General features: G+C 37.8%; 1 protein-coding gene across 2 annotated transcripts in view; it reads right to left on the bottom strand.

Annotated features, from left to right (window-relative positions):
* Positions 1–14,350, bottom strand: part of LOC131034106 (adenine DNA glycosylase) — an 80,198-nt gene that overhangs the window by 21,788 nt on the left and 44,060 nt on the right. Inside the window, exons 3-5 of one of the 2 annotated variants that reach the window (XM_057965481.2) lie at positions 5,475–5,561; positions 4,677–4,799; positions 3,859–3,956 (exon numbers count right to left, since the gene is read on the bottom strand). In XM_057965481.2, the coding sequence (XP_057821464.1) occupies positions 3,859–3,956; positions 4,677–4,799; positions 5,475–5,561 (308 nt within the window). The remainder of the gene's footprint in view (positions 1–3,858; positions 3,957–4,676; positions 4,800–5,474; positions 5,562–14,350) is intronic. The other variant, XM_057965482.2, reaches the window with a different exon arrangement.

Genomic DNA, 14,350 nt, shown 5'->3' with positions numbered 1-14,350 from the left:
TTCATTGAAGTTATGGTGGATGTTTGTGTTGTCTCTATATTTGTGTGGTTTCTTCTTACTTCTCAAAGTTGATTAGAGTTCATTGATCATGGTGGATGCTTATGAAGATATTGTGATGAATTCCTTGGTTCATACTTTTTGTAGTTTGTTGATTGTAAGCTACAGTGTAAAGTTGGCCTGAATCTAATCATTGTGATAAGTTCAATTGTGGATACTTGTTCAAGTTGCGCCAACATTGGGAATTTGAGTGATGTATTCACAATATGAAAATCTTCCATTACCTTAGAAGATTGCATCAAGTTTGTGCAGTTGTTGTCATCGTAGAGAAAAAAACCTTGGTTTAAGGGAATTTGTCTATCCATGTAACATTCATCGTCATCATTGATCATAGGATTAGAATAAACTTTCTAAACCCTTACCTCTTTTATCTTTTATTTTCCAAAATTGAGTTAGTTTCTACGTTCCAGCAGAGTTCAAGCAAGTGATTCCAGCAATATCACATCATATATCACTGAGTCTATCCACAATATAAAGTCAAGACCTGACAATATAAACCTTCAAGTCATCTCATTTGATCACGAAGCTTAGCATTTGAGAGGTCTTTGTTCAAGAGAGGATTGAATACCTTGGTATTTTATTCTGTGTTCGAAGTGCATAAAAAACACATCAACAAAACCCACTTTGGCGATTGTGCCTAAAATATGCTTGATTGTGCTTTGTTTCAAGACCATTTCCGTAAACTCGGTGCATTACCCCATTCACGACCTTTTTCACAGCTCATTGCCATTGGGCACCCCTGTCCATGCAAATTGGACCCAAATTTCTAAAGATGAATGTTCAACTTTGCAAATAGTGGGAATTTGCCCTCCCATATCATCCTTCCCTAAAAATTAAATTAAAAAAGGTGTAAGTTGCATATAAATACAACTCCCTCTCTCATTTCAAACTCCTATCAACTCTAAACTCTCAATTCCAAGTTCAATCAAACAATTCAAATCAATTGAGCACAAATCTGCAATCAAGGAGCAAAGCACTTAAGCATACAATTTTGTTATAGCAATCATGATCAGCTACATTGTGTTTCTCCATAATGAAAGCATGCACTAACATGTTCTAGCAACATCAAGCCTTGTGTGAGACTTCATGCCAAGGGTTTCATACTTGAGGTAATATTTGTCAATTCTGCATTTCCATTATTGTTTAGCCCCCATCGTGCTAAGGAGACGCGCTCTTCCATCATCATAGTTGTTGTGGAGGTGGGAACACCAACACAAGGTTTAACTTAGGCAAGCCCCTATACAACAGAGCCTTTCTCCCTTGTTTTTTGTGTGTGCAAGTTTAAATCCAACTACAAAAAAGGTACATGACAAACTATTACAAGTTGCGACAACTTTTGAACAAGCAAAAATACCCAGACTAGAGCGCCTAGCACCTGTGTCTCATTGTTTTCGGCTGAATTTTTGGGAGACGGGCCTCTTGATTGCATTCATGCCCCTCTCTGTCAATCATAGACATCTTCTGACCAAGGCACCTAGCACTTCAATCTGACATCTTTAGCTCCAAGTTCCTCTTCACATCTCTTTTCCAAATCCGGCTTAATATGTCTATTATTTGTTGTATAACTTACAATTATTGTTGAAAACACTCATTTTGTCATCATTAACCCTGGATCACATATCAATCTCAATTCCATTGCAACAAAGGAATAGAATCCAAGTGTTCATCTCTCCTATGAGGACTATAGTTCAACCTATTCGTGTTCCATTTATAGGCCTTGGATCTCATTTCTACACATAGAAACAAAGCAAACTTAGATTTTATAAGGGAGACAAGAAAGGCCAATTTGACTTTACTGAAAGACTTAGTATCTCAACTTTGCAAATTGAATCAAAAAGGCCACAACAACCATCAACTCAACCTACAAATAGACCATACAAATAACACAAACATCATTCACAACATTCTACTCCCCCCTAAACAAAAGAACCCATCAATCCCAACACCACTTGATTGACTTTTGCCATAGGAGCGGGAGTGACTAGGTAGGCAACTCTAGCAAGGGTCTAGTTAAATGTGTTGTGTCAAAGTCTAACTCCCTCATCTTGTGCTTGTGTCAAATATAAACAACACAAACACAAAAACAAGCATCTAGTGAGGAGCACCGTGTGGAGCAAGTGGTTGAAGAGGGGCATGATAATTCAATTTCATAATAGTGTAAGGATTTGTGTAGCCTCTAGTTTTACTTGAAGTTATTTCTCCAATGTGATCTAGATTGTTTGGCATTTTACTGGTTCTTTCTCCTTTTGGTTATGGTCATGTAGTTTTGGAGCAACAATTTGTGATTTGCTCATCATATCTCAGGCCTAGTGGCCAATTTATAGTCTATATATTACTCTCTATTTAGCACGAGGGGCAAACGAGGGTCACAATAGAACCCCCACTTATCTCTATCAAAAAAAAATATTTGAAGTTCACAAGGATTTCACAGCTTGTTTCTCACCATGGTCAAATTTAAGCTCAAAACAAGCAAGCAAGGATATGTCATGTCCCCAAGTGAGCACAGCTGTTTTGTTTTGTTTTATAGCCAGTAACAAAGTGTTCTTAATCACTATTTAATCAATAATATTAATAATTTTAGAATAATATTAATACTAAATATGTTTATCATATAAATTAATAATATTAAATAATATTGTTCTTCTAGGCCAACTTGTTTTGAATGAATTTTTTTTTCTTTGAGGCCAACCTGTTTGACCAACTCCTATTTATGGCGTGGAGGAACTCAGTTGAGATATAAAATGCTGTCAGGACAATTTGCTGTATGCACACTGGCTTCCTGAGACGATAACCTCAGAGGCTATTAGTGGTAGGACGAAACCCCTACCATTCTTTATCAGATTTCTGAAGTGTAGGATCTGCAAATTAACATCACCCAGTCATTTGCAGGAGTAGACACCAGAGAAAAGGAAACACTAAGTGAAGGGCCAATTACTGATTGCAGCTTGGAGTTCACGCAGTTCATAGACTAAGGCACGATAGTCATACAACCATGAAGGATACTTGGTGCCACTTCAAAGCGCCTAATTGCCATCTAACCCACCAGCCAGATCGCCTTCTTCACGGGAATCCCAGAAATTGCTGTGTACATTTCCTGTGTTTTCCACGGGATATCTCAAACACACAAGACTGCTGGCCCGCTGGGTAAATCTATATGGGAGATTGATTAATGTATGTTCTCAAAAACTTACTACACAAATCATTATCTGTTCTGGAGATTTGTTTTGCAAAGACTTTGTAAGCACCATTCTGCTGGACATTTATCTGTTCTGGGTCTGCTGGTGTATAGACATTTTGAATTGAATTTACAGTGGATCTCTCTGTTTAATTGCTGGCATAATCAACAGTTTGGTTTACAATTCTATAGTTTATATTTCTACTAGCTCTGAATTTCTATCTTTGCAATCAGTCAATTCTGAGTTTTTCTAAGTAGCAGAGTTCGAAATCAGGATATTTCAGGACACACATATCTATGGTCACTAACAACATCATAGGAATGAGCCAAATGACTAGTCACAAAGGGAAGTCATATTGCAGTAAAATTTACAATTCACAGGGATTTCATAGCTTGGCATATTAAGTATTACCTTATAAAAACTAGGCATTTTGTTGCATACCACCAATATTTTATGCTTTTACACAAACTACAAGGTCTGGCATCATTCACCAAAGATGCATTTAAGGCTTCTTTCTTTTTCTAAATAAGGTATAGCTGTATTGTATGTTCTCACCAAATCTAGTCGTAATATCAAAATGAAAGATGAGTACCTTCTTAAACACAAGCTTACTTTCACAGCTTACCAGAGGCGTTTGATGGTTGTAGGCAGTTTAGGGTTTGCAGATATAGCTTTCAGTCTGCAAACCACCCGAATTACATTTCCATCAACTACTGGCACACCCTGCATGCACAAAGGAAATATAATTTAGAGCATTACATTAACCTGCTATCCTCATTGTCCACATAAGCTGAGGCAATTTCTAATGTCAGATGCTATGGATAGCCTCCAGTGTATTGAAACATGCTATCATGTACTCATGATAAAACCATAATTGTTATGGACAGCACATGGTGTAGAAGCCAGCATTCCTCCAAGTTTTAAGAGCAGGGAAATGCAGAGACATCAGGATGAGATTTTGGTGAAAACAAAAATATTCCTGAATTTTGGGGATGGCGTAAGAACAGCTGTTGAGAAATATGTGAGCTGAAAGAAGCTGAAACTTATTTTATAAATAATATTAATAACCTGATCCAGATTCCATGATCAAACAATGGATGATAACTTCATTTGTATTATTGTATCATATGATTAATGACTAAAATCATAAATGCATTTAACTAAGAACTGTAAATACAAATGTCCAAAGCTTTTTTTATGGCTAATTTGGAAAATAAATTATGCATATGGCATTTGGGGAGGCACACCATCCCTGGGACAATTGAGGTGCATTTTGAAACCCCCTAGGGCATTCCAAGGATGAAGGCATCCCAAGACATTTCTCTCACAAGGGGATGTCAGCATCTGAAAGGCCCCATTCTTTTTTTTCATAACACCCAAACCCCTAGAGACACATCCCCATTGAATTGTTTGTAAAACAAGACAGAATGCTAGAATTGTCACCTGCTTGAAAGCAATTGAAGCAATGGCCCCAGCTGTATAATCGCCGATACCAGGAACTTTTTTCAAACCTTCCAATGTGCGGGGGAATACACCTCCCTGATTTTCTACAATCTCTTTTGCTCCCTGCATCCAAAGCCATAAAAACTTAGAATTGAAAATGAATAAAATAATAAACAGAAAACTAGAAACATGTGATCAAAATGAGCTGTAATTTGGATCATTGTTTACAACATTCCCCCAAGCCTCATTATTAATATTAGTTTGATCCACAACAAACCCTATAATAAGCAAATGCAAATAAATTGAATAAAGTGAAGCATCATTTGGGGAAAAGACATTTGGGGACTTTGGAAACATGTAAATGACATTTGAGATAAACCCAGAATGTTTTATTTTTGTACGGTGCAACATCATTTTCCTTTAAACAGGGAAATTCAAGTGAAAGAAAAGTACAACTCCTAACAAGGAATCAAAAGATTGCAACATCTAATAATCTAGTTTCAATCATGAAGATTTGAAGTAAAGCTGACTTCAATCAAATATGAAAAAAAAAAAATTCTATCACTGGTTACACCCAGAATTGAATTGGACAATTGCATCGAGAAGTAGGAAAATTGCAGGGTTAAAGGTAGTGGAAACAATAGCACAAGTAATTTGCATGAGATATTAGCAATTATATAAGGATTTATCACAAAAGAATTGTACAGCAAAGAAGAAATTTGGTTATTAAAAACTGTTCTGTGGAAATACCATCTGAATGATGCAGTCAGAAATGAGGAGCTCTACATCATTACTTACTCCAAGCAACCTCGTAGTTTGAGCCTGCTTCAATACTCTAACACCGAAAATAATGCTCGAGGGGGAAAAGATGTAGAAAGAGATAGCCTGAAAATAATGCAGGCAACAACAAATATATCAACAATTGGAGAGATCGCAATTGGATTAGCAATTTTCCTCTATGTTTGAGAGGGCAGCTCCCTTGTATGATGAGATTTGGATTTTAAATGGGTATGCTTGTAACCAAAAAGCAAGAAAAGCAAGCAAACTAAAACAAAAACAGGAAAGATAACTACAAAGATAGGAGAACAAACACAAAGATTCATTTTCCACGAAAAGATTAGTGAATAGTAAAGAATGCAACCAAGGTTTAAGGAAAGGAAAACAACCTAACATAAGAAAGTTATCTCTGCAAGTGGTTTAATGATTCACAAATCAAGAAACAACCTATCATTTTATCTTGGATGCATAAAGAGAGAGTGTCAATAAAAGGAAACAACTGCAGTTTATCATATGACAAAATATTAAAACAACTGCAAATTCAACATCAAAGGAATTGTAATGTCCCCTTCTCCGCAGTGATTAGTTCAGCTGGCCATTAACCTATTTCGGAGGCCCGTAGGCTAGTCAAGAGCAGAAATTAGGGTTTCCTATTTTCTAGGAGGATTCTTTAGTGTTTTCAGGGGGTGTATGTGGGAGTTTGACAGTTTGGATTCTGGATTCCTTCTGGGTTTTCAGAGAGCTTCAGGATGGTTCAACATGCATTTGCATCGGGTTACTTTTTCTGGACTTACTATTTTTAGTAAGTGCGACAGCTGCTCAAAATGTGGTTAAAATCACTTTGGAAACACTTACTATTTTTAGCAGTATGCTATTTTTAGTAAGTACTATTTTTAGCAGTTCTATTTTTAGCAGGATGTCAGCAGGCTTGTTCAGATGGCTATTTCCGGCAGGTCAGTTTGAGCAGTTGGTCTTCCCTCATTTTTTTTGGTGCTATTCTTGGCAAGGGTTCCTCAGCTCAATTCAGTGACTATTTCTGGCAGGACAATTCTCTCAGCTTGTTTCCCCATATCCTTGGAGCTTGTTTTGACAGGTACAGTATTTGATGAAAAAATGGTGTTTAAAATTAAATTATAACTTAAGGCAAAGGTTGGACGATTTATTTAAAAGGGATTGCTTAAGTTATATTCATATATAAGTCATTTCCTTAATTATATATTGGGCGATTTATTGTTGAGGAAAAATACTTTATAAAGTGAAATATTAATAAGGCAAGATGGACGCCTTATGCAGAAATAAGTTAATTTTATAATACATTTCACTTATCTACCTTGGATGCCACATTATGATTTTATTGTCATTTTTATAAAAAATATTTGCTCCTATGAGAAGGTTGATTTGGAGAAAGGAGAAATGAAGTGTAATTTCAAAATAATGTGAAGTGAATGTGCATTTGGGTTTGGCGTTCATTTGGAGGGAATGTGAACTTGAATTTGAGCCCTCAAAATCTATAAATGAGAGTATTGGGCTTCTCATTTGGAGTTCAGACAATTTACACCGTTATGTTGTCGGATTAACTCTAGACAATCTTCGAGGGTGAATACCTCCTAGGGCTCTTGACAGACTTCGAGTGTGAGACATCACTCCTAGCTGTGATTGGATTTTCTAAATTTGTGGTTCGATTTTAGTGTGCATTTTCAGATTCTCAGTGTGGTGTGGATTTCAGTGTTGCTGGTTTTTGGTGTGGCTGAAGCGAAGATTCGATCGTATCTCCTTGTTTGTGCAATTGATTATTCTGGGTAATAGCTCGTTGGAAGCGTATCTGGAGGGCGATCATTCTTCTACCTTGGCATTTCATTTGGTGTTCTTTCTAATTTTTGGCAGCAAATCGAACTTTCCAGCTGGGTTGTACCATCTCTTGGCTGCCTTGGGTTGCGTGTTGGCTGTTTTTGGTGTTCGCGGTGCAGGTTTGAGTCTCTGGTTGCATCGCCTTAATCATAACTTTCATTTGCTTCTGTTTTTGTGTCATTCGGAGTTGATTTGGAGAAGTTATGAGCATTTTGGGGTGTTCGTAACTTGCTGGTCTACGTGTTTTCTGTGCATGTTATTGATTTTCAGAATTTCATAGTTGTGTGTTAGAAGAGCTTTTTGGTGTGAGTAGTCTAAGTTGGTTTGGGAGTGATTATCTATTATTGTTGCAACTGTTGGACTTGTTATCAACACTTGATTCTTCATTCTATATCATTGTAATGTTGGTTAGTACTACTAACAGCAAAGTTATGTTATTTCTTAGTCCCACTACATAAGTGGAAGAGGATGGCTATGCCGCCTATCTTTGGGATAGTGATATTTCATGTATTGATAATCCATAATGTGCATTGTAAAGCTAGTTAGTAGTACTAACAGCTATCTTTTCGATTATTGCTTGTAGTCCCACTGCGTAAGTGGAAGAGGCTAGTTTAGCCGCCTATTTTGAATATTTTGTAATAGTGTCCTCCCGCTGCATAAGCGCTTGAGTTGATTGTAATGTTGTCCTCCCACTGAATAAGTGGTGGAGTTGATAGTAAATTTCATTTCTAGTCCTCCCGCTGCATAAGCGGTAGAGTGATTGCATTCTTCAGTTCTTTGGCTTGTCCTTGGCTGGTTTACCGCCAAGTGATAGCATTGTTTTAATATCCCGCTATATAAGCAAAAGGGGCTGGCTTGCCGCCCGAAGATTGTAATCATTTTCAGATATTGGCATCTAATGATCCCCTTGACACTATATGCTCTCACCCTCCCAGATTGGGCTCTTGGTGATCAGAAAGTGGAAGGGCTACAACTTCAACATTATTGTATCTTGATTTCCTAACCTTAACGGGTTCTTGTTGTGATTGTAACTGGAAACAAATTGAAAAAAAAGTTGGGGATATTACAGGAATTCACAGCAAAAAGAAAATACACTCTAGTTCACAAACCAGCCATGTCATTCTTCATTCATTTCTCCAAACTAAAGAGCTCACAGACTCTTTCTATTTTGTACAAAGTGAAAACCCGAATTTTCTTCCTCGAGAATTCCAAGAAATCAGCCAAAAATTGAACCCCCCTAGTTTACATTGCTTTCCAAGTATATATAAATTTTCAGTTTGTTTTGTAAATGATTCTTTTCTCACTTGGGAGTTTACAAAGATTTTTAAAATAAAATACAATTATTCTTGAAAGCACACCTTAAAACAATTCCACTATAAACATTTGCCAAGCACATGACTGTCAAAAATTAATGAATTGACTACCTAAGGAACCATTCCCATACCTAGGAAAGAGAAATTTATTTACAAAACCAATCCAAGAATAACAAGCCATCCATAACCACTTGAGGATACATCAGTAAACCAATGATGAGAGCTCTAAAGACAATAACCCCTAGCAATAGTGTTTGGAACAAAGCACCTTTTGAGAGGCATCTGATTTCCAAATGTAGTGCAAAAGCCACATACAGCATCTAAGCAACCCTTATAGTTCCAAAGAGAGTGGCTCAAGTCAAGGAATGTTGGACAGGCATAATCTGATCTCCCCAAAGATCCATGTATGTCAACAATAAAAACATCAAACGAGGTCAAATAAAATGCACCTGACAAGATACCCAATGATATAAAGACGCCAAACAAACTTGACAATGTTAGAAGTCTTCTTCCACATTTATCAGCTCTGTTGGTTGAAAATTTTGTACACTTGGGGAAATATACAAAATTGTGGTTTCGACCACAGTGTGTGAGTAAAACTCTCCTAATTAAGGGAAGGCTCCCCCTATCTAACTACAACTTTAAAATAAAATGGGATGGGGCAGCAGTCTTTCTTCTTCTTTTAAGAAAGCCAATATCCTTTTCTCTTCACAGAAAAGTGATAGCAATTTAACATAAAACAACAGTAACAACTTTTTGAAATGAAATGAGAGAAAGGAAATGAAGTTTCCTGAAAGCTCAAAGACTTCCGTCACTTCCTTCGGAACGGGACAGCAATATCAAGCTCAAAGTCTTGATTATATGAAGTCCTATCTACCCTTTTCTATACTAACGCTATCAAGAACAAATTATAACAGCTCAAAGACTAGAATATCTTATTCTTTTCTACATAAAAGAGTGGGAAGTATTATAAGCTCAAAGACTCTCAGCTATTTCTCACAAAACCTACTTCTAAACTCTATTAAGAATAAGTGCAAACACAAAGACTTACAAGTCCTTTCAAAAAAATATTTATTCTAATTTATATTAACCTCAAATATTTGCAGCACAAAGACTGCAAATCAAATTCGATTAAGTTCTTTGAAGAAACACTTGCAAGAAAGATAATATAGAACACAAACTCAAGAATGTAGCACAAAGACTCAAAGCTTGAGCAATTTGCTTATATTTCATTCAATTCTTGAATTCACACATGAAAGCTCAAAGACTTCTTTGTTGTAAATTTGGCAGAGTTTTTGCTTGCTTTCCAGAAAATAAAGATTACAATAGACCCCTAAAGTATTTATAGAAGAGGAGTCTTGAGAAAAAGGTGGGAGGATCCTAACTAACTTGAGAGATTCTCTCAACCACCAAGACTTATTCAATAACTAACTATGACTTATTCCAACTACAATCCTAACTGAACACAACTTGTAGTTGCCCTACATGTAATTACAAAAGTGCAAGTAAAGACTTAACTTGCAATTTAGAAAAGATTTTACATGCAACTTGTCAAAAGAAAAACTACAACTAAGAGATTACAAATCTGGAAAAATACAACTAAGTGTTGAAAAACACTTAAGCTGCAGCGTGTGAAGACATGAATCCTTCAAACTTCTGGTTGATCATTCGTAGCTCAGTGGGATTCGGTTCGTGGGTGTTCTTGGCAACAACCATGGTCTTCACAATGGTATCATGCATCGAAGAAGCATAGAGTCGTTCTTCTCCAAGATGGACTGGAATGCACGCAAAAAGATTTGATGTTTCATCAAACCCTGAATTGAAGCAGCTGAGAATTGTTCGCTCCTCCATTCATTATGAATCCTCATCTGTAGATCTGCGAGCACTTCTTCTTCTAGTATCAATTCTCCATTCTGACTCATTATGTTGCAAGAGACCTTCTCACAATGGGAAACAATACCTTGGAATACATCACCCCGCAATCTCATTGTATCATCAATCTCCTCAATGAGGGATTTGAGAACAAGGTCTTTATTCTCCAGAAGTTCTTCAAATTCCAAGTACATGACCCTAGAAGGAATAATGGCATGCTCCTGAAGAACACTCAATTGTTGTTGGGGCATGGTGCGCCAAATTGTCAAACTATCTTCAACCCTTTCCAAATTGTGTTTGAAAGTGTCGAAGGTGTGATTCATTTTTCTTCAATGGTCTCCAACTTAGACATCATTTGGAAAATGTCTTTCAGCACTTGTGCACACAGATCATGAAATTGATCCACCCAAGAATCCAACGCTTGTACTTTCTGAGCAGCTCTTTCAACTCCTCGAATTGATTCTTGGGAATCGGAAGAACTTGTAGGATTACTCCCTTCACCAGCAGGTTTTGTAATTTTATGAACAACTGCAACAAATTGTCGGTTCTCCTCTTCTAGCTTTTCTTTCTTTGCTAGAAGTTCATCATACCGCTGCACTAGTGAGGCTACGGATTGTTGGGCATCATGCTTGACCACTTCATGTGTTTGTTTACCCATTTCTATCCTTGTAACCCTGTAATTAGCAGCTTGCATTTCCTTACGTGGCTTATCCGCAAGGGGCTCAACAATTTCTGCCACTTTCATCTTATTGCTATCAACAGTTACTCTTGAGATTGTCTTGGCCTTTTTAGCAACCTTGGGCCTAGACTGTTTGAGTTGTTGATAGTCAAAGACATCAGGAGAGATTTCATGCTTCTTCCTCTTTGGGGTAAAAGACCTAAGCCATGGATATAAAACGACTAGTTCTCCTCTAGTAGCTGCCGAAGACGAAGGAGAAGCAGTTTCTGTTTGAACAATCGTGGTCACCCTGGGAGGAGTATCTGTTTGGATGGTGACCATGATTTGCTCAGTAACCAATGGGCATGAAGATTGCCTCATAAATTCTTCAAAGCCAGAAGTAGAAGTATCAATCTCTGACAAATGGATACATGCAGGAGTATCCTCAGTAATTTCCAGCAAACTCTCTTGTAGATGATCAAGAGGCGGCTCAACTACTGAAATAGGAACGGCATTCTGAGGAGACTCTTCCACTATTATGTCAGGAGGAAAAAGAGGCATCTCAATGGAAACTGAGGAAGGAATCTCATGAGGTGAGTCCGAAGCTAGAGACTTAACAACATCATCTGATTGTTGTCCTTCTTCCAGATTATCAGGGTCGATCACATGAACGTGAAACCGGGACTTTTTCTTTCCACAAACTGTCGCCTCCTCAAGAGAAAGCATTATTGCCCGACTAACCCGCAATTTGATCCTTGTACCTGAAGATGATGCACCTTCCTTACTGTCAATCTGAATCTCAGACTTACGTCCAAGAGGCCCCATGAGTCATCTTCTTTGCCAACCTTGATCTTGATGAGTCTAACACCATTACCTTTGAGCCAAGTGTTGGTGTTAGGCAGGATAGGCTGAAATCTTTCAAGAATGGACGTGCATTCTTTATGCTACCATTGGATTAAAGGAAGTGGGGCTTCCTCAACCCTTCGTGAGACGTACTCTAGATCGAGCACATGACCATCATCGATCATTCCTTGCGAAATGTCCACCAGGTTCAGATCAATAACCTGCTCAACAATAAGCCTGCAGTAGTCCATCTTGAGAACCTCCATTTCTGTACGGAGATCTACCCAGATATCCTCAATATGATGCACGTGCACGCAAGATTTTTTGATCTTTTCCTTCATACCCCGGTAATTAAAATTTGCCCTGGACTTAAACCTTTTGAGTTTAATCTCTTGCATCTCAATCTCCATAACTTTGGCTTTGACGGATGTGACAAGAGAATACCGGCGAATTTTCAATGGGTTTGTTGTAGAAATCCCCATTCCGACCTTATGTCTAACAGATTGGTGAGCGTGCACAGCCATGATCTGTCTTCCCAACTCCATAAGAATGATCTTATCAATCAGGCATCTAGGGAGCGTGTATAGTTGCCCACTGTAACATCCAACCCTCACATAGGTGAAAGTTGGGAATTGAAGAAACAAGCACGCATACTCATTGACTCTTTCCCATGCTTCATCTGACACCCTTCTGTTCTTTAGAGTCTTGTCAAACTGGCACATGAAGTAACCAAAGAATGCATCTTGAACTCTCCTGAAATGTAATATGTTGGGTCTCAAAGGCAGCTGGTCATAATATTCCTACACAGGTATAAGCGAGCGGTCACCCTTGGTAGAAAGACCAGGGAAATGTCTGAGTGACGCTGCCAAATACACTAAGTATGAATTCATGTAGAAAGTCATGGTGGTAGGGACTGTTGCAAGTTGCTCGCACAAAGCGTCACTGATAATTTCTCCCCGTGATATATGATGGGATTGCCTTATGAACATGGTAAACTGATACATCCAGGGTTCAAAAACATTAGAGTGTTCAAGACCAATCATCCTACTGAGGAGAGTTATGATGTCTCCAATTTCCCACTTAAAATCACAACGGTACAACTTAGCCCACCTTGAGAAGGTGGCTCGTGGCTCATGAATCCACCTATTAATATGACATTGCAGTCCTTTTCCCTCTTGACATAGTACTCGGCTGCACTATCCTTTGAAATTTCCATATAAACAGGTGTTGGTGGTATTCTGAAGACTTTCTCAATTGTATCTGCATCAACGCAGATTATTGCCTCACCATCATCATTTTTAATGGTTCTCGTCTCCTTGTCAAAGCGATGGGCGCAAGCGAAAACAAATTCAGGTTCTAGGGCAGCCACTGCAAAGAAGAATGCGTGATGGATGTGGCTGTCCAACAACCGTTGCATGTTACTATCCTGCGGATCCTCCACTCTCTTGACGAATTCTGACATGTCCACATGCCCTATCTCCGTGTCTTTTATGTGATCCAAAGGAGAGGAAACTTGCGAAAGTGAAACTTCATTTTGGTACTTGTCATATTTATACTTCATCTTCTTCGGAATAGGAGAGGATGGTAAATCTGACATTGAAGGATAACCTAGTATACTGCGATGAAGACTTAAAAGTGTTAAAGGCAACATCATAATCAGCTACAACAAACATTTTTCCTTCTTCAAATGGAAAGAACTCCAACCCTTGCACTTCACGACTTTGTGAGAGAAAGATGGGAAATAAATGGGAATGGTGGAAATTTGACTTTGACCAATTTCGGATCTTGGGGGGAGTTTTACAAGTATACAAGTTGGGAAGAATGAACATGCAATCCGATTTTTAAAACCCGAATGCAAGTATACTTGTAAAACGGAAAATGGAGAAATGAGTGAGAAATGAGATTTAGACTTGTGGGAAATGACGTGAACGGAATGTACGGATATAAGCAATGGATGGATAAAAATGGGAAGGTTTTGGGAATGTCATTTTCAAGAAAATGGGAAGAACTTTGGACATGCAATCCGGTTCTAAAAACCCGATTTTGAAAGGATGGGTATTTTTCAACTTTGCAACTTGGAATTTCACTAAAAGATGGTTAAATTCTTATAACCATAAGGGAAGATCAATTATTTTCATCCAGCTTGTAATCGGGATTTAAAATCCCGAATGCAAGTAAAGAGGGAAAATGGGGAAGAACAATGCAATTCACAAATTTCTTTGCAAAGGGAAAAATCTCTCTCACAAAAACCAATTTTTGGGACAAAACCAACATATACACAAATTTACAACTAGAATGGAAAATCAAGAAAACAAGAAAACAAGAAAATGAAACAAGAAGATGAAACAAGACGAAAAGAAATC

The sequence above is a fragment of the Cryptomeria japonica genome, chromosome 10, assembly GCF_030272615.1.
Source record: "Cryptomeria japonica chromosome 10, Sugi_1.0, whole genome shotgun sequence".
NCBI classification, from domain to species: domain Eukaryota; kingdom Viridiplantae; phylum Streptophyta; class Pinopsida; order Cupressales; family Cupressaceae; genus Cryptomeria; species Cryptomeria japonica.
Note: the sequence above shows the minus strand (reverse complement) of the source record. Positions and strands in the feature narration are given on the sequence as shown.